General features: G+C 36.0%; 1 protein-coding gene across 8 annotated transcripts; it reads left to right on the top strand.

Moving 5' to 3' along the window:
- On the top strand, positions 1-27,433 carry LOC110644868 (myosin-16-like). 8 transcript variants are annotated; one of them, XR_009147129.1, is made up of 16 exons: positions 6-751; positions 2,653-2,692; positions 3,578-3,736; positions 3,824-4,219; positions 9,001-9,146; positions 18,411-18,651; positions 19,326-19,363; positions 19,529-19,641; positions 20,026-20,096; positions 20,275-20,406; positions 20,491-20,600; positions 20,719-20,779; positions 24,759-24,828; positions 24,928-25,047; positions 26,573-26,668; positions 26,948-27,433. XR_009147129.1 is itself a non-coding variant. In XM_058143029.1 (14 exons), the coding sequence occupies exons 7-14, from the start codon at positions 18,562-18,564 to the stop codon at positions 21,584-21,586; spliced, it is 759 nt and encodes a 252-aa protein (XP_057999012.1). In that variant the 5' UTR covers positions 1-751; positions 2,653-2,692; positions 3,578-3,736; positions 3,824-3,973; positions 4,099-4,219; positions 9,001-9,146; positions 18,411-18,561; the 3' UTR covers positions 21,587-21,601. The 8 variants fall into 8 exon arrangements, 6 of the variants coding, with proteins under 6 accessions (XP_057999012.1, XP_057999013.1, XP_057999015.1 ...); XR_009147130.1 differs by having other exon boundaries at positions 10-751; positions 24,626-24,828; positions 26,948-27,431; XM_058143029.1 differs by lacking the exons at positions 24,759-24,828; positions 24,928-25,047; positions 26,573-26,668; positions 26,948-27,433 and adding an exon at positions 21,443-21,601 and having other exon boundaries at positions 1-751; positions 3,824-3,973; positions 4,099-4,219.
- The last annotated feature ends 276 nt before the right edge of the window (positions 27,434-27,709 follow it).

The raw sequence follows: 27,709 nt of genomic DNA, 5'->3' as shown, positions 1-27,709 counted from the left end.
TATATGCTGCGTGCAATCATATTGGAGAAAAAGACCATGTCGACCCATTACTCCTCAGTATTCAAATCTTCAAAATCAATTCCAGTGTTCTTTAAAAACTGATTGAGATCAGAAACTTTCCTCTTCATGAAAAACGTGAAAATAAATTCCCATTTTCCAGCATTAATTCCATACTCATCAGTGTATGACCCAATTAGTGTATATTGAAAACTCATTCCAGCGTTGAGGATTGTTACCTAGAAATCCAGGGAACTCGTTGCCCATGGAAACCATCCGGTGTTGATAAAAAGCTGCATCGATAATGTGAAGCTCTGCCATGAAATTGGAAGCCCCCTAATCTGTCACATTGCTCAGTTATTAGCTTGTTGCTTTGTTGCTTTCTTGAAGACCTTGGCTTGTTCTTTGAAAGAAGACGTTCCATTATTGTTGTTATTATTATTACAACGTAAGATATCTCATTTTGTATGAACCGCCAAAAAGGATCGAAAGACAGACCACAAGATGGCGAAATCGATGGTCTCCACAAACCAAGCGACACGAACACAATTTCCCTGCGAAGAAAGGATACAAGAAAAATGCAATTTTTTTTCCTCTTTCCTTTCTTTTTCCCTTCCTTTCAATTCTTCTACTTCACCAAGAATCTTACGTTGTTTTGGCATCTGAGTTGGATAACTGCAAGATCACGGTACGGCGATTTATGTGAATTCGGTGCAGCATTGGAGTCAGAATCGTCCTTCTCGGAATTAGAATGGTAAGTGATTAGTTTTCATAGTAAATTTCTCTGCGAAAATGTGGGTCAAATTTGGCATTAATTTGATTATTGATGATTGTACATTGATCTCTGGTTTAAAAGGTTGGTTATTTTCTTTATTAGGAGTAAGAATCAGTAGACTAGTTTGCAACATAGGTGAGCAATAATGGTTGAAATTAAGATATGCGCTAAGCATTTAGATGGGTTTGTGTATGAAAATTGTTTTTTAACAATCAGATAGGCTTTAAGGTACTCATAGTTTGATGGTGTTGCCTGAATATAATTGAAATTGTTGATGGCAATATCCTATAAGGTAACACTAGTGAGGCTAAGCACAGCTTTGGGCAAATGACACTACCGTAAATGATTGCTATCCAACAAATATACAAGTACATGCAGGTTTGTTACAAAGTGATAAATATAAGATACATAGGGATAGCTATCCTTATCAGATTTATGTTACAGATAGAATTAAATGAGATGTATCCTCATCACACCCACTCAAGTCGAATCACTGGTGTATCGAATTGTAAGCTTCTGATGTTGCAATTCATGGCGAGTTCTAGACACAGCCTCGGTGAGTAAATCTGCGATTTGGTGATGGGAGGAGATGTGCTTAACCTGCAGTTCCTTCTTGGGGAGGAGATGTACTTAACCTGCAGTTCCTTCTTGGACACTTTACCACAAACGAAGTGATAGTCGACCTCAATGTGTTTTGTGCGACCGTGAAATATTGGATTTGCTATGAGTTATGTTGCCCCTATGTTGTCACACCACAAAGTTGGTGTTCTACTTGGTAAGTGACCAATTTAACGCAACGAGGTTTTATTCCAAGTGACTTCTGTAATAGCAAGTCCAGTGGTCCTGTACTAGCAAATCCAATGGTCCTGTACTCAGCTTCGGTAGAAGAATGAGCTACGGTTCGCTGCTTCCTAGAACTCTATGACACTAAATTGTCTCCAAAATATATAGCATACCTGGAAGTTGATGGTAAAAGCAACTCAATTCTGGTCAGTGGTGAAAGTGGATCTGGCAAAACTGAAACTACTAAAATGCTTATGCGCTACCTTGCTCATTTGGGTGGCCATAATGCCTCTGAAAGACGGACGGTTGAACAACAAGTCCTAGAAGTAAGTTGATGATATAACTATGGTTTAAAGTAACTAATGCTTTAACACTTCTTAGGGTTTAAATTCATGGAGTGTTTCTATACATTGGTTAGACCTGACTGGTGGTTTGGTGTGGGCTGGTTTCAGATTGGAAATGCAGGTTCTGGTTCAAAGGTTAGGGCTAACCGGGACTGAACCAAAGGTTCCATCCCAGTCCTGGTTCTTTTTTCGATTTGATCCTACTCAGTATGATTTTGATCAAATCAACAGTTGAACTTTTTTTTGTAATTTTTCTTCTTTTTAATGAAAAAACCAGTTTTGGCTTGAACCCAATGACCAGTTCTGGTCCAATTTTGGTCAAACCAGGTTTGACAGGTTTCAGTTCTGGGTTTCAGTTTCAAACCGGACCCTGGTTTTCCTTTGTTCACTGTAGTTTCAATGTGTAGTATGTTTTGTATCCTCGTATCAATGAGCTGCATGATGTAGACACTCAAGGAATCTAGAACTACATTTATCTAAAACTGTTATAAACTTTCCAACTTTTAAATTTTGAAATATGAAATATGAAATATGATATATGATTTTGTAGTACAATACAATATCAACTTTCTTAATACTTGCTATGAAGAGATCTAGAGTCCTTTACGCCTTTTCATTTGTATATTTGAAGTTGAAACAAAGACTACTTGATTGCTTTCTGTTATCTGATTTACATTATTTGAATTTTAGCTTTGGCAAATGTAGAGATTTTTATTCTAACTAATGTTATGCGGTCAAATCCTGTTCTTGAAGCATTTGGCAATGCAGAGGCTGTTAGAAATAACAATTCCAGGTGAGAAACTATCTAGCTCTGCATTGTTCTTTTTCTTTCTTTCTTTCTCTCTTTAGTTTAGTACTTAGCATGACAACAAGCCAGATTTTTTTTGTTTTGTTTGACAATGACAGATAATTTAATTTCCATTTCATTTCCGGGTAATAATAGTAGATCCTTTTAATGTTATCGTTTTTGTGATCTAAAGAAAAGAAGTTGTTTAAAGGATGGGTTTGCATGTAGAAGCACCAAAATGGTTTCAATACTGGAAACTTTTATATTTTCATGCTTTCTAGTTGAGTTGTGTTGAGAATTATGGACTCAGGAGTATGAATATTAAATTAGCAGGCTACACATTGAATTGGGCTTGAAACTAGGCTCCTTATCACCAAAATGGCTAAGCCATTTTGGTATGCCCTTTAATTTTCTTGTATACTGACGATGTGGGACTTGTTCCCACAAGTGATATTCCAACACTTCCTATCAAGTGGCTATTGAGACAATTGAACTGACACTGAAACCATGCATTGACCTATTCTGATACCATGTCGAGAACTATGGACCCAAGGGTGTGAATATTAAAATAGCAGGCTACACATTGAACTGGGCTTGAAACTGGGTTCCTCATCACCAAAATAGCCTAAGCCATTTTCGTTTAGTTTGCCAACACTTATATGTCCTTTAATTTTCTTGTACACTGTCGATGTGGGACTTATTCCCACAAGTGATATTCCAACAAGTTGCAAGATAGTAATCAATCTAGAAATAATAGTTATATTTATTTCTCACTTATCCTGTTTTAAAATTTTCCTACTGTTAAGAGGGCATGATTCAATTTGAACTTTATTGCTAATTCATTATTGGCAGTTTATAGACACTTACAATTTTTTGACTATATTGGCACAGCCATTTCGGGAAATTTGTTGAAATTCAATTTGATGAGAGTGGAAGAATATCAGGGCAGCCATCAGAACTTACCTTCTTAAGAGATCTCGAGTTTGTCAAATTTCAGATCCTGAACGCAACCAGTACTGTTTTTACCTTTTATATGCTGCACCACAAGAGGTATATATAACCTATATATATGTATATATTCCTTAATTAAGCGCTTTAGTCCCTTACTCCAGCTAATAGATTTTGAGTCTTATCAAGGAGGTTGAGAAGTATAAGCTGGGAAATCCTATATCGTTTCATTATCCTAACCAATCCACTAGCTATGAACTGGTTGGTGTTAATGATGCCCATGATTATCTTGTCACTAGGAGAGCTATGGATATTGTTGGAATAAATGAGGAAGAACAGGTCTGGCCTTTCTGTGTCTATCAAATTATATGCTTTTCATGTTATGTGTTTTTTTTTATATTTTTCTAATTTATAGTTTTTGTTATAATTTATATAATGAGAGTGATATTATGTCCTTAAGGCAGGGTTTGTGACTGCTATTCTTCATCTTGGTAATATTGATTTTGCAAAGGAGGAAGACATTGATACATCAGTCGTAAAAGATGAGTGCAAATTTCATCTTCGAATGACAGCAGAGCTTCTCATGTGTGACTGAAGCCTTGAGGTCACAGTTAGATTCATAATTCGTACATCAATGGTGGCTGTTATGGAAAGTCAATCACTATATTATTTCTCTGTATATTTTGTATTCTGTATTCCTATTTAGGATTTCTTATTTAGGATTTCTTCCTAATTAGTAGAACACAATTATAGGAATCAATTGTATATATATACCCATGTACAGATTAATTGAAATCAATGAGAATCATTTCTTTCTACATGGTATCAGAGCAGGTCATCAATCTAGGGTGACTATTTGTTCTCACTACCCACCAGAGAGACCTTGGCGGCCGATCGGCGTTTCAACCGATCAACATCGCGGCATCGTCTCAACCTCCTCATTCCACCACTTTGTGTCTTTGTTCGATCCAAGACACCATTAAAGGACTTCTGAGGTTTGGCTCTCAGATCCTATTTCGGTATTTGCTTGATTTGTGATTTTGGATTATTTTGCTGCTATAAGCACTTTGGATTAGCGTTTCGGTTAGTTTTCTTTGTCTCAACAAATGGCAGACAATAAGAATGTTATTTCTGATGTGATTCCGGTTATGACTAAGATCACGGAACACAAACTTAATGGTTTGAATTACCTGGGGTGGAGTAAGACTGTTAGGGTCTATTTGCGTAGCATTGATAAGGATGATCACCTTACTAAAGATCCACCACTGATGATACACGACAAACTTGGCTAAGGGAGGATGCTCGGTTGTTTTTGCAGCTTCGGAACTCGATTAATAGTGAGGTAATTAGTTTAATTAATCACTATGAATTTGTTAAGGAATTGATGGATTACTTAGATTTTACGTATTCGGTAAAGGGAATATCTCCGTATTTATGATGTTTGTAAGGCATTCTACCGTCGAGAAAGAGGATAAGTCTCTCACGGCTTATTTTATGGATTTTAAACGGGTATATGAGGAACTTAATGTATTGTTGCCTTTTAGTCACGATGTGAAAGTTCAAAGAGGCCCAACGGAGCAACTGGTCATTATGAGTTTTCTTGCAGGCCTTCCTTGAGTATGAGCGCTAAATCTCGATTCTCTCGATTCGAGATTTCCTCTTTGCATGAAACGTTCACACGAGTCCTTCGCAGAGAGTACTCAATCTTCACTGCCAAGAGTGCTCTTATTAGCGTAATCCAAATGGATAACAGGTAATAGAAGAGGAAGTAGAGGAGGAATTACAGCAAATGTAAGTAATCAGCGTAATGGAGAGGCTAGTTCTAATCAGACTCAAGAGGAGTCATTTGTTATTATTGCCATGAGCACGGCCATACAAAATATAATTGTCCGCAACTTCGGAAGAAAAATCGGCGATCACGGATGGCAAATATGGCGTGAGAGAATTCTACTGATATCTTCCTCCGAGAAAACTATTTTGGTATCTGCAGATGATTTTGCATAATTTTCCCAAGATCGTGCATCTCTAAAGCCTACGGTTCTCACATCGCTGCGATTCTTGAGTCGAGTAAATCCACTACATGCCTTGTGTCTTCCTCATCCAAATGGGTTATTGATTAGTGCGACAAATCACATGACAGTAATTCTAGTCTTCTATCCGCTTTTGGTCTAATCTCACTTCCAACATCAAGTACTTTACCGATGGTTCTACTTCTTGTGTCATGGGTTCGAATGCGAACCCGACTTCGTCAATTTCTTTGTCTTCTGCTTTGTGTCTACCAAAATTCTCTTTTAATCTACTTTACGTTAGTAAACTTATTCGTACCTTAAATTGTTCATTTCCTTTTTCTGACGGTGTTTGTTTCAGGATCTTACGACGGCCATTATTGGTAGAGGACGCTAGTCGTGTGGTCTCTACATTCGAAAATCATGTACCGCGTCGCTTGTTTGCTCCAAGACCTTAACACCTCTTGAAGCTCATTGTAGAATGGGTCATCCTTCTTTGTCTACCATGAAGAAGTTTTGTCCTCAGTTTCAGTCTTTATCAGAACTAGAATGAGAGTCGTGTCGGTTGCAAAACATCATCGTTTGCCTTCTGTGTCTAGAGTCAATAAACGGGCTTCATCCCCTTTTGAGTTATTTCATTATGATGTTTGTGGTCCTTGTTCTGTTACTTCTATAACTGGATTTCGTTATTTTTTTACTTTTGTTGATGATTTCTCTCGTGTTTCCTGTTTATATTTAATTAAGAATCGTTCTGAGTTGTTTTCTATATATTGTGCCTTTTGTAATGAAATCAAAACTCAATTTAATATTTACATGCATATTAAGAAGTGACAATGTCAAAGAATACTTTTCAAAGACAATTTCAGTCTTATATGACACAAAATGGCATTCTTCATCAGTCTTTCTGTGTGGATACCCCATCCCAAAATGGAATGGCCGAAAGAAAAAATCGGCATCTTCTTGAGGTAACTCATGCTCTTCTTTTTCATATGAAAGTACCTAAATACTTTTGGGCGGATGCAGTTTCTATGGCATGTTTTTGATCAATCGTATGCCGTCTTACATCCTTAATGGGGATATTCCTTATCGCTTTGTTTCCTACAAAATCTTTGTTCCCTATTGAACCCCGTATTTTTGGTTGTACATGTTTTGTGCGTGATGTTCGCCCACAGTTACTAAATTGGATCCAAAATCTCTCAAATGTGTCTTCCTTGGGTACTCCCAAAAAGGGTACCGTTGTTTCTCTCCTACTCTTAATCGTTATCTAGTTTTGCAGATGTCACATTTTTTGAGTCCACTCCATTTTTTCCTCCATCATCCGTGGAATGAGAGTCGGGGAGGAGGATGATCTCTTAATATATCTTGTCAACCAATGTCTAGTCCTCTCCCACACTGCCTTCATGTCTCTAGACCTACTCAACCTCACGTTCTTCATTTTTATACCAGGAGATTGGAGATTCACTCGAGATCCTCCACCACTACCGTTGGGAGATCCATGCACTCATACCGATCATGATTCGATCTAGACTTACCCATTGCTCTTCGTAAAGGCAAACGCGTTCATGTACTTATCCTATCTCTTCTTTTGTTTCTTATAATCAATTGTCTTCTTGTTCTCGGTGTTTTGTTACTTCTTTAGACTGTTCCTATCCCTAATCATTGGTGAGGCCTTTGTCTCATCTGGCTAGTGTGATGCTATGAAAGAGGAAATGGAGGCTTTAGATGCTAATGGTACATGGGAACTATTGCCTTTGCCCACCGGTAAGAAAGCTATTGGTTGCAAATGGGTATTTACTGAAAGGTAAATCTCGATGGTTACGTGGCTAGGTTAAAAGCACGCCTTGTAGCAAAAGGATATGCTCGGACATATGGGGTTGATTACTCGATACTTTTTCTCCGTAGCTAAACTTACTTCTATTCGCTTATTTATCTCTTTAGACTACATATGATTGGCCCCTGCATCAATTGGATATCAAGAATGCTTTCCTTCATGGTGATCTTCAGGAGGAGGTGTATATGGAGCAACCACCTGGGTTTGTTGCTCAGGGGGAGTTGGGTAAAGTTTGTAGGCTTCGGAAGTCTCTTTATGGCTTGAAACAAAGTCCTAGGGCATGGTTTGGGAGATTCAGTGAAGCAGTACAGGAATTTGGTATGCAAAAGAGTAAGTGAAGCTGGTCTAATTCTCTTGGTAGTCTATGTGGATGACATTGTCATCACTGGGAGTGACTCTGCAGGTATTTCATCTCTTAAAACCTTCCTCCAAACTCAGTTTTCAGACCAAAGACTTGGGATTGTTAAAGTATTTCTTGGGTATCGAAGTTATGAGAAGTAAGAAGGGTATTTTCTTGTCTCAAAGAAAATATGTCCTCGATCTATTGACAGAGACAGGAAAATTAGGTGCTAAGCCTTGTAGCGCACCAATGACTCCAACTTTACAACTGTTAGCAGGGGATAGTGAGTTGTTTGAAGATCCAGAGAGATACAGGAGATTGGTAGGAAAATTGAACTACCTTACAGTCACTCGTCCTGACATTGCTTATGCCGTTAGTGTGGTAAGTCAGTTTATGTCTTCCCCAACTGTTGCTCATTGGGAAGCCTTGGAACAAATCTTATGTTATCTGAAGGGCGCTCCAGGAAGAGGTTTGCTATATGGTAATCATGGGCATTTGAATATTGAATGTTTTTCAGATGCCGACTGGGCTGGATCTAAGGTTGTGAAGGTCAACTCTCGGATATTGCGTTTTTATTGGAGGAAATTTAGTGTCTTGGAGAAGCAAGAAGCGAGTGTAGTTTCTCGATCTAGTGCTGAATCCGAATCTGAGCCATGGCACAATCGATGTGAGATAATGTGGATACTTCAATTACTAGATGAGACAGGTTTTAAGACCTCCACTGCTCGAAATTGTGGTGTGATAATCAAGCTGCTCTTCATATTGCTTCTAATCCGGTGTTTCATGAGCGGACCAAACATATTGAGATTGATTGTCATTTTATTCTTGAAAAGATTCAACAACAGATAATCTCAACAGGACACATCAAAACTGGAGAGCAGTTAGGAGATATTTTCACAAAAGCTCTAAATGGAGCTAGGATTGACTACATTTGTAACAAGTTGGGCATGATTAACATCTATGCTCCAACTTGAGGGGGAGTGTTATGGAAAGTCAATCACTATATTATTTCTCTGTATATTACGATTACGTATTCCTATTTAGGATTTCTTATTTAGGATTTCTTCCTAATTAGTAGAACACAATTATAGGAATCAATTGTTTATATATACCCATGTACAGATTAATTGAAATCAATGAGAATCATCTCTTTCTACAGTGGCATTAATAAGTCTTATACTTATTTCAGGTGTGATCCTCATTCATTGGAGGATGCATTATGTCAGCGTGTAATGATAACCCCAGAAGAAATTATCAAGAAAAGTCTAGATCCTCTTGGTGCAGCAAGAAACAGGATGGTTTAGCCAAGACAATATATTCTCGGTTGTTTCATTGGTAAGATGCCACTGTCTGGATTTCTTCTTTTGTAGTGTAATAGAATACAACAATGTTTCATATTTTCTAAATTTTCTTTCTAAGGATCAGCTTTTTCTGTGTTAAGGTTAGTGGATAAAATTAATGTTTCCATTGGGCAAGATCCCAACTCAAAATATTTGATAGGAGTGTTTGACATTTATGGTTTTGAAAGCTTTAAAACTAACAGGTAATGTTTGTCAAAACAGGTTCTTGATACACAGATGTGTCCCTATATGTATATATACATACCAAGATCCTTTCCAATTTACCTATCATAGAAATCCTCATCTTGGTTAAGTTTTATATATATATATATATATATATATATATATATAACTTACCCAAGATGAGGATTTCTATGATAGGTAAATTGGAAAGGATCTTGGTACACCATCTTGACTTTTAGCACAGTTGGTGTAACTTACCCAAGATGAGGATTTCTATGATAGGTAAATTGGAAAGGATCTTGGTACCCCATCTTGACTTTTAGCAGATTGGTGTCCCTATATGAATATATATATATATATATATATATATATATATATATATATATATATATATATATATATATATAACTTACCCAAGATGAGGATTTCTATGATAGGTAAATTGGAAAGGATCTTGGTACACCATCTTGACTTTTAGCACAGTTGGTGTCTTGTAGGATCATTGGAAGGTCTTCTTGACAACTGACATATGTTGCTTCATTAAAAATCTTAATATCCCAATGCAAGATCACAGTATGATCTTGTTATGGAAAGTCAATCACTATGTTATGGAAAGTCAATCACTATATTATTTCTCTGTATATTTTGTATTCTGTATTCCTATTTAGGATTTCTTATTTAGGATTTCTTCCTAATTAGTAGAACACAATTATAGGAATCAATTGTATATATATACCCATGTACAGATTAATTGAAATAAATGAGAATCATCTATTTCTACATGGTATCAGAGCAGGTCATCAATCTAGGGTGACTATTTGTTCTCATTACCCAGCTCAGGAGAGACCTTGGCCGCCGACCGGCCGTTTCAACCCCGATCAACATCGCCGGCGTCGTCTCAACCCCCTCATTCCACCACTGTGTCTTTGTTCGATCCAGTATAACCATTAAAGGACTTCTGAGGTTTGGCTCTCAGATCCTATTTTGGTATTTGCTTGATTTGTGATTTTAGGTTATTTTGCTGCTATAAGCACTTTGGATTAGCGTTTCGGTTAGTTTTCTTTGTCTCAACAAATGGCAGACAATAAGAATGTTATTTCTGATGTGATTCCGGTGATGACTAAGATCACGGAACACAAACTTAATGGTTCGAATTACCTGGAGTGGAGTAAGACTGTTAGGGTCTATTTGCGTAGCATTGATAAGGATGATCACCTTACTAAAGATCCACCCACTGATGATACACGACAAACTTGGCTAAGTGAGGATGCTCGGTTGTTTTTGCAGCTTCGGAACTCGATTCATAGTGAGGTAATTAGTTTAATTAATCACGTGAATTTGTTAAGGAATTGATGGATTACTTAGATTTTACGTATTTTAGTAAAGGGAATATCTCGTATTTATGATGTTTGTAAGGCATTCTACTTTGAGAAAGAGGAGAAGTCTCTCACGGCTTATTTTATGGATTTTAAATGGGTATATGAGGAACTTAATGTATTGTTGCCTTTTAGTCCTGATGTGAAAGTTCAACAGGCCCAACGGGAGCAATCGATCGTTATGAGTTTTCTTGCAGCCTTCCTTGAGTATGAGATCGCTAAATCTCGATCCTCTCGATTCGAGATTTTCTCTTTGCATGAAACGTTCACACGAGTCCTTCGTGCAGAGTACTCAATCTTCACTGCCACAAGAGTGCTCTTATTAGCCGTAATCCAAATGGACAACAGGGTAATAGAAGAGGAAGTAGAGGAGGAATTATAGGCAACAGAAGTAATCAGCGTAATGGAGAGGCTAGTTCTAATCAGGACTCAAGAGGAGTCATTTGTTATTATTGCCATGAGCCTAGCCATACAAAATATAATTGTCCACAATTTCAGAAAAAAAATCAGCGATCACAGATAACAAATATGGCAGCAGAGAATTCTACAGTATCTTCCTCTGAGAAAACTATTTTGGTATCTGCAGAGGATTTTGCACAATTTTCCCAGTATCAGGCATCTCTAAAGCCTACGGTTCCTCACATCGCGATCACGAGTCGTAAATTCACTACATGCCTTGTGTCTTCTTCATCCAAATGGGTTATTAATTCTGGTGCGACAGATCACATGATAGGTAATTCTAGTCTTCTATTTGCTTTTCAGTCTAATCTCACTTCCTCTACTGTTACTTTAGCTGATGGCTCTACTTCTTGTGTCATGGGTTCTGGAACTGCGAACCCGACTTCGTCAATTTCTTTGTCTTCTATTTTGTGTCTACCAAAATTCTCTTTTAATCTACTTTCTGTTAGTAAATTTACTCGTACCTTAAATTGTTCTGTTTTCCTTTTTCTGACGGTGTTTGTTTGAGGATCTTACGACGGGCGATTATTGGTAGAGGATGCGAGTCGTGGTCTCTACATTCGGAAAATCATGTACCGCGGTCGCTTGTTTGCTCGACCTTAACACCTCTTGAAGCTCATTGTAGATTGGGTCATCCTTCTTTGTCTACCATGAAGAAGCTGTGTCCTCAATTTTAGTCTTTATCAGTACTAGAATGTGAGTCGTGTCAGTTTGCAAAACATCATCGTTTGCCTTCTGTGTCTAGAGTCAATAAACGGGCTTCATCTCCTTTTGAGTTAGTTCATTCTGATGTTTGGGGTCCTTATTCTGTTACATCTAAAACTGGATTTCGTTATTTTGTTACTTTTATTGATGATTACTCTCGTGTTACCTGGTTATATTTAATGAAGAATCGTTCTGAGTTGTTTTCTATTTTTTGTGCGTTTTGTAATGAAATCAAAACTCAATTTAATATTTCTGTAGGCATATTAAGAAGTGACAATGTCAAAGAATATTTTTCAGCACAATTTCAACCTTATATGACACAAAATGGCATTCTTCATCAGTCTTCCTGTGTGGATACCCCATCCCAAAATGGCGTGGTCGAAAGAAAAAATCATCATCTTCTTGAGGTAACTCGTGCTCTTCTTTTTCAGATGAAAGTACCTAAACACTTTTGGGCGGATGCAGTTTCTACGGCATGTTTTTTGATCAATCGTATGCCGTCTTCTGTCCTTAATGGGGATATTCCTTATACTACTTTGTTTCCTACAAAATCTTTGTTCCCTATTGAACCCCGTATTTTTGGTTGTACCTGTTTTGTGCGTGATGTTCGTCCACAGGTTACTAAATTGGATCCAAAATCTCTCAAATGTGTCTTCCTTGGGTACTCCCGGCTCCAAAAAGGGTACCGTTGTTTCTCTCATACTCTTAATCGTTATCTTATTTCTGCAGATGTCACATTTTTTGAGTCCACTCCATTTTTTCCTCCATCATCTGTGTATGAGAGTCAGGGGAAGGAGGATGATCTCTTAATATATACTGTCCAACCAATGTCTAGTCCTCTCTCACAGCCTGTTCCTTCTGTCTCTAAGCCTACTCGACCTCCCGTTGTTCATGTTTATTCCAGGAGATTGGAGATTCCTGACTCAGATTCTCCACCAGCTACTTCGTTGGGAGATCCTGTACCTCATATTGATCATGATTCTGATCTAGAGACTTACATTGCTCTTCGTAAAGGGGTAAACGTTCATGTACTTACCCTATCTCTTCTTTTGTTTCTTATAATCAATTGTCTTCTTGTTCTCGATGTTTTGTTACTTCTTTAGACTCTGTTCCTATCCCTACTACTGTTGATGAGGCACTGTCTCATCCTGGCCGGTGTGATGCTATGAAAGAGGAAATGGAGGCTTTAGATGCTAATGGTACATGGGAACTATTGCCTTTACCCACTGGTAAGAAAGCTATTGGTTGCAAATGGGTATATCTGAAAGGTAAATCTGATGGTTACGTGGCTAGGTTAAAAGCACGCCTTGTGGCAAAAGGATATGCTCGGACATATGGGGTTGATTACTCACGATACTTTTTCTCCACGTAGCTAAACTTACTTCTATTCGCTTGTTTATCTCTTTAGCAGCTACATATGATTGGCCCCTGCATCAATTGGATATCAAGAATGCTTTCCTTCATGGTGATCTTCAGGAGGAGGTGTATATGGAGCAACCACCTGGGTTTGTTGCTCAGGGGGAGTTGGGTAAAGTTTGTAGGCTTCGGAAGTCTCTTTATGGCTTGAAACAAAGTCCTAGGGCATGGTTTGGAAGATTCAGTGAAGCAAGACAGAATTTGGTATGCAAAAGAGTAAGTGTGATCACTCAAGATTTTACAGTAACTGAGGTTGGTCTAATTCTCTTGGTAGTCTATGTGGATGACATTGTCATCACTGGGAGTGACTCTGTAGGTATTTCATCTCTTAAAACCTTCCTCCAAACTCAGTTTCAGACCAAAGATTTGGGATTGTTAAAGTATTTCTTGGGTATCGAAGTTATGAGAAGTAAGAAGGGTATTTTCTTGTCTCAAAGAAAATGTCCTCGATCTATTGACAGAGATAGGAAAATTAGGTGCTAAGCCTTGTAGCGCACCAATGACTCCAACTTTACAATTGTTAGCAGGGGATAGTGAGTTGTTTGAAGATCCAGAGAGATACAGGAGATTGGTAGGAAAATTGAACTACCTTACAGTCACTCGTCCTGACATTGCTTATGCCGTTAGTGTGGTAAGTCAGTTTATGTCTTCCCCAACTATTGCTCATTGGGAAGCCTTGGAACAAATCTTGTGTTATCTAAAGGGCGCTCCAGGAAGAGGTTTGCTATATGGTAATCATGGGCATTTGAATGTTGAATGTTTTTCAGATGCCGACTGGGCTGGATCTAAAGTTGACAGGAGGTCAACTACTGGATATTGCGTTTTTATTGGAGGAAATTTAGTGTCTTGGAGAAGCAAGAAGCAGAGTGTAGTTTCTCGATCTAGTGCTGAATCCGAATACAGAGCCATGGCACAATCAGTATGTGAGGTAATGTGGATACTTCAATTACTAGATGAGACAGGTTTTAAGACCTCCTTGCCTGCGAAATTGTGGTGTGATAATCAAGCTGCTCTTCATATTGCTTCTAATCCGGTGTTTCATGAGCGGACCAAACATATTGAGATTGATTGTCACTTTATTCGTGAAAAGATTCAACAATAGATCATCTCAACAGGACACATCAAAACTGGAGAGCAGTTAGGAGATATTTTCACAAAAGCTCTGAATGGAGCTAGGATTGACTACATTTGTAACAAGTTGGGCATGATTAACATCTATACTCCAACTTGAGGGGGAGTGTTATGGAAAGTCAATCACTATGTTATGGAAAGTCAATCACTATATTATTTCTCTGTATATTTTGTATTTTGTATTCCTATTTAGGATTTCTTATTTAGGATTTCTTCCTAATTAGTAGAACACAATTATAGGAATCAATTGTATATATATACCCATGTACAGATTAATTGAAATAAATGAGAATCATCTCTTTCTACAGATCTTTTGGTTTTAGCCCTTGTTTGGCCCAAAGCTTAGCTATTTGTAAAGTGTCTACATCATTTCTAGTATGGTTCATAATTTATCATAGAAGTGAAGAAAAAGAACAAATTTTCTAAAATGCAAAAATTAGTTTCTTGGAACAAAAGTACACCATGTTCCAGATCTTTTTTTAATATAAAGTTAATACATGTACTAACATCCTGGATTGATCATTCTGAATTGTAGTTTCTAGAATATATTTTCTTGCCCAACTTGTGATGAAGTGCCTCGAGCTTTGCCTCCTAAACTGATGGAACTTGGGACCAAAAGATGTGACTATGAGTAGTTATTGGTATAATGAATTCTAATACTAAATTTACCTAATGAAGTATTGTAAAATTAAGATCTTTAATTTAGATTTTTTAGTATAAGGAAGTTTAAGAATTTTATTATTATTTAGGAAGTTGTATTTTGTTTTATCTAGGAAGTTTGAATTGGTTTAGGATTCCTATTAATATATTTTTAAGTGTCATCTTCTTTAGTAGGATTAACAATTCTATTATAAATACCTGTGTCCTCTAGGTATTTTGGTAGACTTTTATTATTGAAAATTTGAGAATTGTTTCTTATCCCTACATCAATTTAATGTCAAAATCAGTTTGATCTGTTGCTTGTGAGCAATTAGAACCCAATCTAAGTTGTTGGTTTCCTTCCCTTAGTTGACTATTCTTTATTATAAAAAAAAAAAAACCTCTCCACTACCATCACTACATAGAGCCTCACGACAAGGCCAACCATTGTCCTTCACTATACCAACACTCACTGGTCATCAAACCATAGCAACTCCATTGCCAAACCCTTTCCTGGCATCAAATTATCCTCTTGAAATAAGTCTAGAAACCAGACATTTCTTGAAAACTGAGATTTGATTGGGTCAAATTTCAACCAAATGACAACCCTACCAAAACTTAATAGATTTCATCGTCTATACCTTACTTGTGTTTTTCCATTCACCAATGATGTCATTCCTACTGTTCATAGTTAGGTGCAAGGCGCATGAGGCTCAAGAGTTTGTGCCTAGAAACCCTCTAGACGGGCGATATGCAAAAGGTGCGCCCAGGCACAAGGTGTGCCTTGGCGCTTCCCAGTGAGGTCAGCCTAAGTGAATGAGAAAAAAGAAGAAGAAGAAGAGTAGGAGAAGAGACGTAAGTGGCTGCCTACTTCTCAATGTAGGCTGCTAAGTGGTGGATGTCTTCTATTGATATTTACTAGGCTAATGGTAATCGGCTTTCTTAGTATTTAGATCTTTTATTGGTATTTAAATGGGTTGGTGGTAATGGGCTTATTAGTGTTTAGAGCTTAGAGCTCTAAATTTAAGTGTAGGTTATTGGGCTAAATCTAATTTAGTGCTAATATATTTTATTAGTATTTTTTTCATGTATTTTTTTATTTAATTTTTCATAAGTTAGAAATATTAAAAGTAAATTATTTTTAAACGAATAAATAATTACTCATAATAATTTTAGAGAATTCGATTTAAATAATTATGATATTAGTTATGTTTAGTAAAATATTATTAAATTAAATATACAGTAACAAATTAAAATTTTAGTACAATAGAAAACTAAAATTATAATTTTAATATTATATTTTATTAAAAATAAATCTCATATAAGCATTTTAATGATAATTTTTACTCATGTATGTAATTTAATAGAAAATGATAGTGGTGCGATAAAATAAAAATAAGTAATAAAATAAATAATATATTGCATATACTTTTATATGTAATTAATATTATCTTAATTAAATTTATAGTACTTATATAATTTATTTTTATGATTTTTTTTTTTAATTTTTGCACCTTGCCACTCTCAATTGCGCGCTTGCGCCTTGCGCCCTGCACCTATCTCCAGGACCCCTTGGCGCCTTGGTGCGCCTTGAGCTTTTAATAACTATGTTATTACTGGAGCTCATTGAGTCGTATTTTGACCCATATAGTCTCCTGCCTCATTCCAATAGTGTAATACTTATTGGAGCTTCGTTGAACGCCAACCAACGTGTTCCTGCTATTAGATTGCACTTTAGACCACTCATGCACTTCACAGCATCAGGTCGGGTAGACATCGGATCGGGTAGACCTAGCCATGGCCTTGCTATGGTCTGATTGCAAGTTGAAACCACTAGCCTTATTAAGGTAAGAGGCAAGGTGAGGCGCTATAGTCTAAATTGCCTAGACTATATATATATAGTCAAGATCGAATTGCACATTTTTTAGTTAAAATCACTACCCTAACAATTCTACCAATATTCGGTGGATGTCTAGATCTACCACTCGGTGACCAACCAAGCATACAAAGAAAATACTCAAGTTAAAATTAAACAGAAAAAAAATGCAGATGGCATTAGTGAGAGAAGAAGAGAAGAGAAAAGAAGAAAAAAAATTACAAAGAAAAAAAGTCCAGATGCTGTGCAGATGTCTAGATTAAAATCACCACCTAATAATTCTACTAATATTCGGTGGATGTCTAAATCTACCACTCGGCGACCAACCAAGCATACAGAGAAAATACTCAAGTTAAAATTAAACAGAAAAAAAATGTGCAGGTGGCATGAGTGAGAGAAGAAGAAGAGACAAGAAAAGAAGAAAAAAAATTGCAAAGAAACAAAAACAAAGTGCAGATGCTATGCAGATGGCGTGAATGAGAGAAGAATAGGATAGGAGGAGGAGAGAAAAGAAGAAAAAAATTACAAAGAAAAAAAAGGGCTTGTGCAAGTGTTGTTTACTTGTTTTGCTGCGCCAAGTGAGAAGAAGAGAAGAAGAGGAGAGGAGAGAGAGGAAAGAAGAAAAAGATGAGAGAAAGGGAGAGGAAGGATGAGAGAAAATTACCTGTGCTGGTGTGGTTGTGGTCTGACCTTGTTTTCTAGCTGCTAGTGGTGTCAAAATGAGAGGCTAGGGTTGGGCTTTTTTTAATCTTTTTTAAAAAAAAAAGAAAAAAGAATATATTAATTATATGCATGAGACAGCACCTCCCAATACCTGGCGTCTCTTGCCTTTTCGAGTTCGGGCGTGCCTCAGACATGGAGACGAAAATGGAAATTGAAGATTTATTTAATTCTCTTGTTCTTGGTGAATGGAAGAGTCTTTCAATTGTAGTTGTGACTGATTTTATATGTTTAGATGTTTCCAAGAATGTAAAGAAAAGAATGATGTTTCAATCTTATTGCTACCATCCAAGAAGATAGATTTGCTTGTTCTCCTAATTTAGTTCTTGATTATTCAACACTATAAAACTCAAGGTCGAGTTTTCTCCAATTAGGGGAGAATGTTGCAGTCAAGGAAGATTCAATTAGGAATTATTTTTATTTAATTTTGATTGTAAAATTAAATTCTTTAATATAGATTTTTTAATATTAAGAAGTTCAGGAAGTAGTATTTTATTTTCATTTAGGAAAATTAGTTGGCTTGGGATTCCAAATCCTGGTAGTAGCAAAGTTAAGTATTCTACTGTAAATGCCTATGTCCTTTAAGTATTTCGATAGACTTTTATTATTGACAATTTGAGAATTGATTTTAAGAATTAATACAAATTTTGAGAATTGTTTCTCATTCTCTTTGTGTGTTCTATTGTGTTCTACATCATTACCTCTTTTGGCTATATACTCATTCTAACTTGATTACGTTTATTATGTTGGACAGTTTTTAACAGTTTTGCATTAATTTAACAAATGAAAAGCTGCAACAACATTTCAACCAGGCGTGAGGGTAGTCATATTTGACTACTTTGGAATGCTTATGTCTGTCACTGTATAATCTTTGTGGTTGTGGTGCCATTCAGGACGTGTTCAAGATGGTTCAACAAGAGTATATAAAAGAGGAAATTGATTGGAGCTACATAGATTTTGTTGATAACCAAGATATTCTGGACCTTATTGAGAAGGTTTCCACACTATTCTTTTTCACCTTCCGTTGGATAGTTCTTATCGCAATTTTGTTACAATTTTAACTGAAGCAAAGGTTCTTTTTCTGAAACTTTATTCTGGTTGTGGTGCTTCTTATAATGCAAAGTGCAGTTAACCAATAAGTTGGTGATTTGGTGGCTGGACAATTTAAAATATATTTTATATGATGTTCTCAAATATAAAGACATTTACTGTTAAAAGTCTTAAGACTTGCAACCACAAGGGTGCAGGTTCAAGTCTTGAGAATACTCACTACTGCAAAAATGCTCAAGGGTAGGACTCCTTCCAAATTCTCCCTTGAGGCCCCATTTCATTGGGACCTTAACTGGGTGATACCTTTACCATGCTGTCAAATTGCACATTGTTGTCCATGTAAATTTTATTCTACCTGTTCTTGTTATATTTGGACCATCTATATATTTTTGTTTAGATTTCTACTTCATCAACAAAAAAAAAAAAAATGCAGTCAGTAGCTTTGGCATTAACTTTTTTTCTGATCTGGATGTATGGATAATTTCTTGAAATGATGCATTCTCTGTATCAATATTATTTTATTCTATGACTGAATTGCTTAGTCAGCATTTCATTTTTAATGGATGAACTACAGAATTGGTTTTCATGCACAGATATCTAATTCATAGAGCTTTTGCAGAAAACAGGTGGGATCATTGCCCTGCTTGATGAAGCATGGTATGATAAAATTCCTTTGTCCTTGGGCTGTGATATTTAAGGGATCTGTTTTAGGGAGTTTGAATTGTCTTTGTCATTCTCCAGTTAAAAGGTATTTCCGAGAAGGCTCTGGTTGTTTTTTTGTTTTTCAATTGACTGGATGTGGTGAACGTTTCTTGCTTGCAGTATGTTTCCAAAGTCAACTCATGAGACATTTGCAGAGAAGCTTTATCAGACTTGCAAAGATCACAAGCGATTTTTTAAGCCAAAACTCACTCGCACAGATTTTACCAGTAGAAGTAAGCTGCTGTGCCTATATTTGGCTGTGTGATTTAGTGGATGCATTTAATATAAGTTCAACCTCATATGAAAACGAGTTTAATAACCGTTAGATCAAAGATCAAATATTTGTATCAAGATCTATGCAAAATTAATTAAAGTGTATTTAATGAATGCAAGAAGTTAGATGCAAATATTTAATCTAATAATTGTTAAGTTCATCCTCACACGAGCTTGAACTTTTCATAGCTGTACCTTTATTTTATATTGTTTATAACTTTTTTTATCATTTCATGCATTTCAGGTTCAATATCAGTCTGATCAATTTTTAGACAAAAACAAAGACTCTGTTGTACCTGAACATCAAGATTTGTTGAGTTCTTCCAAATGCTCTTTTGTTTCAGGCCTCTTTCATTCATTTTCTGAGGAGACAGCCAAACCATCAAAATTCTCCTCCATCGGATTGCGATTTAAGGTATCTTCTTTGTCTTCATCTTTTAGACACATGGTGGAACTTTTAGTACAGTAATATACACATTGGAAGGTAATTTACTAATTTATTTATGGGTCAGGCCATGTTATTTTGCATTAAAAATTTGATATTGTAACACTCAGAAAACATAAAACCTGATGTTATGATCTAATTTGTGCAGCAACAACTGCAGCAGTTAATGGATACTCTAAACTCTACAGAGCCCCACTACATTAGATGTGTTAAACCAAATAACACTTTAGAGCCTGCTATATTTGATAGCATCAATGTCATGCAACAACTACGTTCTGGTGTAAGTAAAATTTGGAATGTTGTTGAACCCTAGCTTGCTATGAGTTAATTGTTTTTTCATTTTATGGTATTGTTATTTTTCCAGGGAGTTCTAGAGGCAATCAGAATCAAATGTTCTCGATACCCTACTTACATGACTTTTTCTGAAGTCCTACACCGATTTGGAATGCTTGCACCAGAGATTTGGAGGGGGAAGTAAGTATTACTTTCTGTCCTACCCTGAATACAAACAATTTTTATATTTTTGCTTTTCCAATTTCAAAGTTCTCCTGAAACTCATTTGCACTTCTGAAATTTTTTCATGTATGACCAGCTATGAAGAGAAGGTAGCATGCAAATGGATTTTTGAAAAGATGGAGCTTACTGGGTATCAGGTAATATTAGAACTGTTACCAGCAAAAAATGCTGTATCAATTTTATCTCTATCACTGGAAATTACGGTAATCCAGATATGCACACTGGCCTCAGTACTTCTTATTCACCTATATTCTTAATGCCAAACTAAGAATTTTGTTTGTTATTGATACATGATTTCCAACAGTCTCTTATTGTTTACTTCATTTTTGTTCTATTGAGGAAGTATCATCCACCTAGTACCCAAAATTTTGCTTCTCTTTTAATAAATTTCTTATCATGAGAAATGACTGAATTTTACGTTGGCCGTCAACCTACCACAACCCCCTCCTTTATCTGGGTTTGGGACTGGCTATGTTTTGCTAAGTTGACATAGGCAAAGAGAAGGAAGTAGTATTACAGGATTTACAAGTTTTCGATATTGAGGTGGACTTAGTGTCTAACAAAGCTTAATGGTGAAAAAGGATCCATGTAGCTGAGCCCAAATAATTTAGGATTAAAGCTTAGTTGTTGTTATTGTTTTAATAGATCTCTTCATTTATCAATATTCAAAAGAGACAGGAAAAAGGAGGAAAGAAAGATCTAAATACCTACTAAGAACTCATACTTTTGAATGCCATTTATCATTTACATCCTTTATATCCTTCCCATCTATATTTTACAATCCACAAATGGTTTTGCAGTTGGGAAATACAAAGGTTTTCCTAAGAACTGGTCAGATGGCTAAGTTAGATGCACATAGAGCAAGAGATGTGAAGAAAGATCTACACATAGTTTTTATCGATTTGGAGAAGGCTTATAACAGTGTTCTAAGAGATGTCTTATGAAGAGTATTAGAACAAAAGGGGGTATCTATTAGGTACGTATATACAAGTATTAAAAGATATGTATGAAGGAGCAACTACTATTGTGCGCACATTGGGAGGGGACACAAGAGATTTTCCTATCTCAATTGGATTACACCAAGGTTTAGCTGTAAGCCCTTACTTTTTTATATTAGTTTTAGATGAATTGACGAAACATATACAAGAGAGTATCCCTTGGTGCATGATGTTTGCAGATGATATAGTTCTAATAGATGAGACACGAGAAGGAGTCAATAGAAAGCTAGAGCTTTGAAAAAGTACTTTAGAGTCAAAGAATTTTAAGTTAAGTAGAACGAAGACAGAATACACGTATTGCAAGTTCAGTGAAGGTCGAACTGGTGATAGGGAAGGAGTTAGATTGGATGGAGTGGTACCGCCCCAAAGCTTCTAATGAGAAAAATCGCTTTCATAGTTGAATGACCGGGCATGAAGTCAAATTGATTGGGAGAGATAGAAGTGTCATGACTTAGTCGATGTTCCACAACTCTCTCCCACAATTTCATAGTATGGCTCATGAGTTTAATTCTCCTATAGTTTGAACAACTCTGTATGTCTCCCTTATTTTTAAAAATAGGTATTAAAATACTCTTCCTCCATTCATCAGGCATTTTCTTTGAGTTTAGAATCTTATTAAATAATTTAGTTAACCATGCCACTCCCATATCTCCTAAACACTTTCACATTTCAATTGGTATTCCATCGGGTCCACAAGCTTTACCCACTTTCATTCTCTTAAGTGCTTCCTTTACTTCTAAAAATCTAATCCTTCTAATATAATTCATATTCTTTTCTATTGCTCTGTAGTCTATATTCACGTTATTACCACTTTGACTGTTGTTAAAGAGATCATCAAAATAATTTCTCCATCTTTCTTTAATGTCCTCATCTTTCACCAATACTTTTCCTTCTTTATCCTTAATGCACCTAACTTGATTGAGATCTTGACATTTCTTTTCTCTCCTTATTAATCTATAAATATCTTTCTCCCCTTCTTTAGTTCCAAGTTTCTCATATAATTTTTCAAAGGTTTGCTCTCTTGCTTGACTAATTGCCTTTTTGCCTCTTTCTTTGCTATTTTGTACTGTTTATATGTCTCATTTTTATCACACTTAGGTAATTTCTTATACCATTCTCTCTTTCTCTTCACTGCCTTTTATACTTCCTCATTCTACCACCATCTCTCTTTTTAGGGTGGTCCATGTCCTCTAGACTTTTCAAGTGCTTTTCTAGCCACTTATCTAATCTTTGATGCTATCTGTATCCACATATCATTGGCCTCCACATCCAGCTTCTATGCTTCGGACTCGAGAATCTCATTTTTGAACTTCACTTGCTTTACTCCTTTTAACTCCCACCACTTTGTTCGAGCTACATTATTTCTTCTAATCTTACTTGAATTGTTCCTAAACTTGACATCCAAGACCACTAACCGATGTTGACTTGTTAAAGCCTCTCCTAGAATGACCTTGCAATCCTTGTATAGAGCTTTATTTGTCTTCCTGATTAAGAGGAAGTCAATTTGGCTTCTATGTTGCCCACTTTTAAAAGTCACTAAATGTGACTCTCTTTTTATATAAAGTAGGTATTTGCGAGTATTAAGTCGTATGCCATAGCAAAATCCAGATACTTTTTCCCTCTTCATTTCGGCTGCCAAAACCAAAACCTCCTTGAATATTCTCATAACCTTGCCTATCACTTCCTACATGTCCATTCAAATCTCCACCGATGAAAACATTCTCTTCATTCGGTATGCTTTGCATTAGATCATCCATATCTTTCCAAAACTTTTGTTTACTCTCACTATCTAGTCCTATTTGTGAGGCATAAGCACTAACTACATTTATTGTTTCTCCTTCTAGTACTAGCTTTACTAGTATAATTCTATCTCCTACTTTTTTCATTGCTATTACAGCATCTTTCAATGTCCTATCTATAATTATGCTCACTCTGTTCTTGTTTCTCTCCTTTCTGGTAAATCACAGTTTGTACTCTGAATTACCCACTTCCTTGCTTTTCTCTCCTACCTATTTAGTCTCCTGAATGCAAGTGATATTCACCCTTCTCCTTTACAAGGTATCCACAAGCTCCATTAATTTTCCTGTAAATGATCTTACATTCCAAGTACCAGCATTCTCCACCTATCCTGTTCCTTCCTAATTGTTTAAAATTATGCTTTTCAACATTAGACTAAAATTCCTTTGATTTTGGAATGAGATTGATTAGTTCCTAAAATCTTGTTGATCATGTTGATTTTCCTACTTCAGGTTTCATATGATCTATTCGTTATATGTTGACATTTCTATTTGTAAATTTACTATTAGCTAGTTGTCATGAGTTGACTTTCCTTTTTCCACTTTTTTGGTTGCATCATTTTCCAAATTTAATTAAACTTTATCTTTACTATCCAATTTTTTCCCTTTTCTCCTCTATTTTTTCTTTCTTCTTTTTTGTATATGCCTTTTTGTTCCTATCTCTTGTCTAATTGCTTTTGTTCTTTTGGATTTTTTCATTGCTTTTACCTTAATTTTGATAGAAGAAAATGCTATCTATTAACCTAGCTTGTTTGAATTGATGTCATATTGTTTATTTGACTATAAGCAATTTGCAAAGGAAAGAAAAGAGGTTAGATTGATAACATACAACACATTTCTTCTGTCACAATGAAAAAACTAAGTTTCTATTGATGATGAGTATATTCTTATAAATATATTTTTTTTTTTGGGGGGGGGGGGGAGTGGAATTTTGGAATATGATTTAAGAGTTTTTAATATCTTTTAGTTTTTTAAATATGAATTGACATATATAGTATAGTTGTGTAATTTTATTTCTTTTGCACCTCATGCCAATCAGGTGCATGCTTGCGCCTTGCACGTGGACTACGGGAACCCTTTGAGCCTTAATGCACCTTGCACTTTTAATAACTATGTATTCTAGGGCTTTGATCAGTTGGTTACCGTAGTTTGTTTTAATACTTTCACGTTAGTATTGCTTTTATTTCAGGAAAACACACTCGCCAATTGTATAAGGAAATGAGACGAGGCAGCAGCTGTCAAAATTCAGAGGAATTTGTGTAGACAATTGGCCAGAAGGTCATATAATGAGATTAAGTCCTCTGCTGTTGTCTTGCAAACAGGTTTACATTCAGTGGCTGCACGTAGTGAATTCAGATTTAAAGAGCAAATAAGGCAGCAACAGCTGTCCAGGTAAATATGCAGCTCATTTTTTTTGTCCCTTCCAATGACTTACCTAGTTATTTTTCATGTTCTGCCAAAATGATCATTACATAAAAGAAATATTTGCAGGCCTATTGGCGCTCCCATAGAGCTGTTTCATGCTATAAGAATCTTAAGGAATCATCGGTTGTTTCACAATGTAGTTGGAGAGAAAGAACAGCAGAGGGACAGGCTATGCCCTTAAATATGGTAGGCCTCGATATTAATAGCTGAATTGTTTTGTTATCTTGGCTTTCGGCAAACTATCCAATTGTAAAAAAACATGCATATGATTGGTATCTTTCACTAGTGCTTGTCTAAACATTTATCACTCCTACTGTCCTATGTTTTTCTAGGGCTTGTGAAGTATCTACTAATCTTATGTTGAGATCATAGGCTAGTCCAAGTGTAAAACATAACCTTTGAGATCATGTCTCTCTTGCTTCCAATAGCAAAGTAAGCTCAGCACGTTAAAAGCCCCATTATTTATCCAAATCCACACTCAAAAATACTTTTAAGAACTATTCCATGCATTTATGCTCCAGATAGTAATTTTGATACAACTCAACTCAACTCAACTAAGCCTTTATCCCAAAAATTTGGGGTCGGCTATATGGATTCGCTTTTTCCACTCTGAACGATTTTGGGTTAAATCCAGATAGTAATTTTGATCTTTATCACAAATTTATTATCCAATTCTGAGGATTGAATATGGGTGTTTATACTGGTGGTGCCTTGGGTTGCTGGGCGTTTTTGCTTACAATGTTTTATTAGTCTCCTTTAGGATCCTTCCATAGCACAACAGCTGTAGAGGACTTCTTTATTTACAGAACTGAGAAGCATATATCTTAAAGTGGGAATTGGACTTTGATCATTGTGCTCTACCATGCTTATTATCAATCTATTTTTCATGCTCCTATGTTGCATCCCCATTTCAGTGGCAGCAACATAGAGAAGTTGCAAAGAGATCTCTGGTGGAGATGATATGACAAAATTCAAATGTAACTTCATCAGCAAGAAAAATTTTGCTATTATATGCAAGTGGTGGTCAGCTGTAAGCAGTATAGTAAGTTGAATTCTTAGGCTCTTTTGTTTGGCCGGAGGAAGGAAAGTGCAAAAGTGAAAGAAGAAGAATAGGTGGGAAACGTATCTTTCCTTCAATCTTTGTGGTTAACATATGGAGAAAAGTAAGAAATTTGATCTGGGACTGAAAATCCCAAGTAATTATGCCTTTAATTGGGTGATACAGTTATGGAAAGTTAATGACGGTGCCATTACCAATCCCCCCAGATTTGACAGATTAAAACAGGACCCAACTAATAAAACATTGTTCCTTCCATTATCATTTCCTTCTGACCAATAAAAGACACCAACTTTCCATCCCATCCTTCCTCCTTTTCCTTTCCACCAAATTTTTCTCTCAACAAAACTTGCTGAGGTTTCTGAAGTATTGGACTTTCTGTTAGTTTTCTTTTTTTCAATACCAATAGAATTCCCAGAAGATTGTTGTTGTATTGAGTACCTCATCTCATTAAGAACTAGGGACATATTTCAAAAAAGTAAGAATGAACAGGTTATGTTACCACTTAACAGTACTAAGAATTGAGCTGCGTACATTGTAGTATTATGTTTACATGATGACTAGAAGCATCAAACCTCAACTTCTCTGAAATGGATTCTTCAATTTCATTCCCCTCAGTTCTGTGTGCTAATATGCATTTTCAATTCTTTTCAGGAGGTAGAAGAAGATTCACTTGTGGAAAAAAATGATAAACTTGAAAAACAAGTGGAGGAACTCACAAGCCATTTGCAATCAGAAAAACAATTGAGGGTGAGAGACAATAATGCACAGTCAACAATTTTCATTTTATACAAGATATGTTAGTTTGCAGTCTTTGACTTCTCCTCTAGAATGTGGGGCCAGGGTGGACCAACCTTTTTTATATTGTTTGATGGTTTGGCCTGATTGGATGATGCTACTGGTCCCCCTTGCTAAACATCACCTAGGATAAAAATAATGATGCCCCTAATGACTTGAAAGAAAGTACCTTAACAATACTCACCATTGTATAAAATGGCCTCTAACACGTCTTTAAAATCATACATGCAGATTGAATTGGAAGTAGCAAAAGGGCGAGAGATAATAACATTGTTGCATTCCCTGAAAAATTTGCAAAACCAAGTTGATGAAACGAATGCTGTGCTTCTCAAAGAACGCAAGGATGCATATAAAGAAAATTTAGTACATCCTTTCACCACAGAAGATGAGATGTTGATATATGCTATCCTTTTGAGATATTCCATCAATCTTCACATTTTTCAGTTTTAAATAAATGTTGAATTGGAGTGACTGAAAAAAGGATGAGAGATATAAGATATAAATGTGTAGTCAAAATGATTATTTTCAATCAAGAGCAAAGCTGATAACCATTGGGGAGGAAAATCAGTTCTGAAAATAGTTAATCAAGCACAATGAGATTGAGAAATTTGGTTTCTGAGTGAGAAAAAGAAAAAGAAGAAATCAATGTGAATAGAAGAAATCAATGTGAATAGATTATATGAATATGGATAGATTATATGACCTTTCTCATTGTAGAGTCTAGACACCATCACTAGGTTACATGTAAAACTGTTATTTATTTATTTGTTTTGACATTTCTTAAATGGCACTCGTATTCTTATGGTTCCTGAATTCAAAATGACCTGTTCTAACATATGCTGAGCCTCATTTTTATATTACACAGGCACTATTATGGGCAGAAGAACAAAGAGCTGATAATTCTGAAAGAAGGGTTCGTCAAATTCAAGGCTCTTTGAACAGGTAGTAATAGCGTGGAAAACTTTGGGAACAAAATCTTCAAGTTTCATTTCA

Source organism: Hevea brasiliensis, chromosome 2 (genome assembly GCF_030052815.1).
Source record: "Hevea brasiliensis isolate MT/VB/25A 57/8 chromosome 2, ASM3005281v1, whole genome shotgun sequence".
Taxonomy (NCBI): Eukaryota; Viridiplantae; Streptophyta; class Magnoliopsida; order Malpighiales; family Euphorbiaceae; genus Hevea; species Hevea brasiliensis.
The sequence above is the reverse complement of the archived record's forward strand: the minus strand, read 5'-3'. Positions and strand labels throughout refer to the sequence as shown.

Bases quoted from the DNA above. Each gene is read 5' to 3' on its own strand.
- LOC110644868 (XM_058143029.1), top strand. From the start codon at position 18,562: ATGGTTCAACAAGAGTATATAAAAGAGGAAATTGATTGGAGCTACATA. The intron at 20,407-20,490 runs GTAAGTAAAATT...TTATTTTTCCAG, and splicing joins TGCAACAACTACGTTCTGGT to GGAGTTCTAGAGGCAATCAG. The intron at 20,780-21,442 runs GTAATATTAGAA...ATGGTTTTGCAG, and splicing joins TGGAGCTTACTGGGTATCAG to TTGGGAAATACAAAGGTTTT.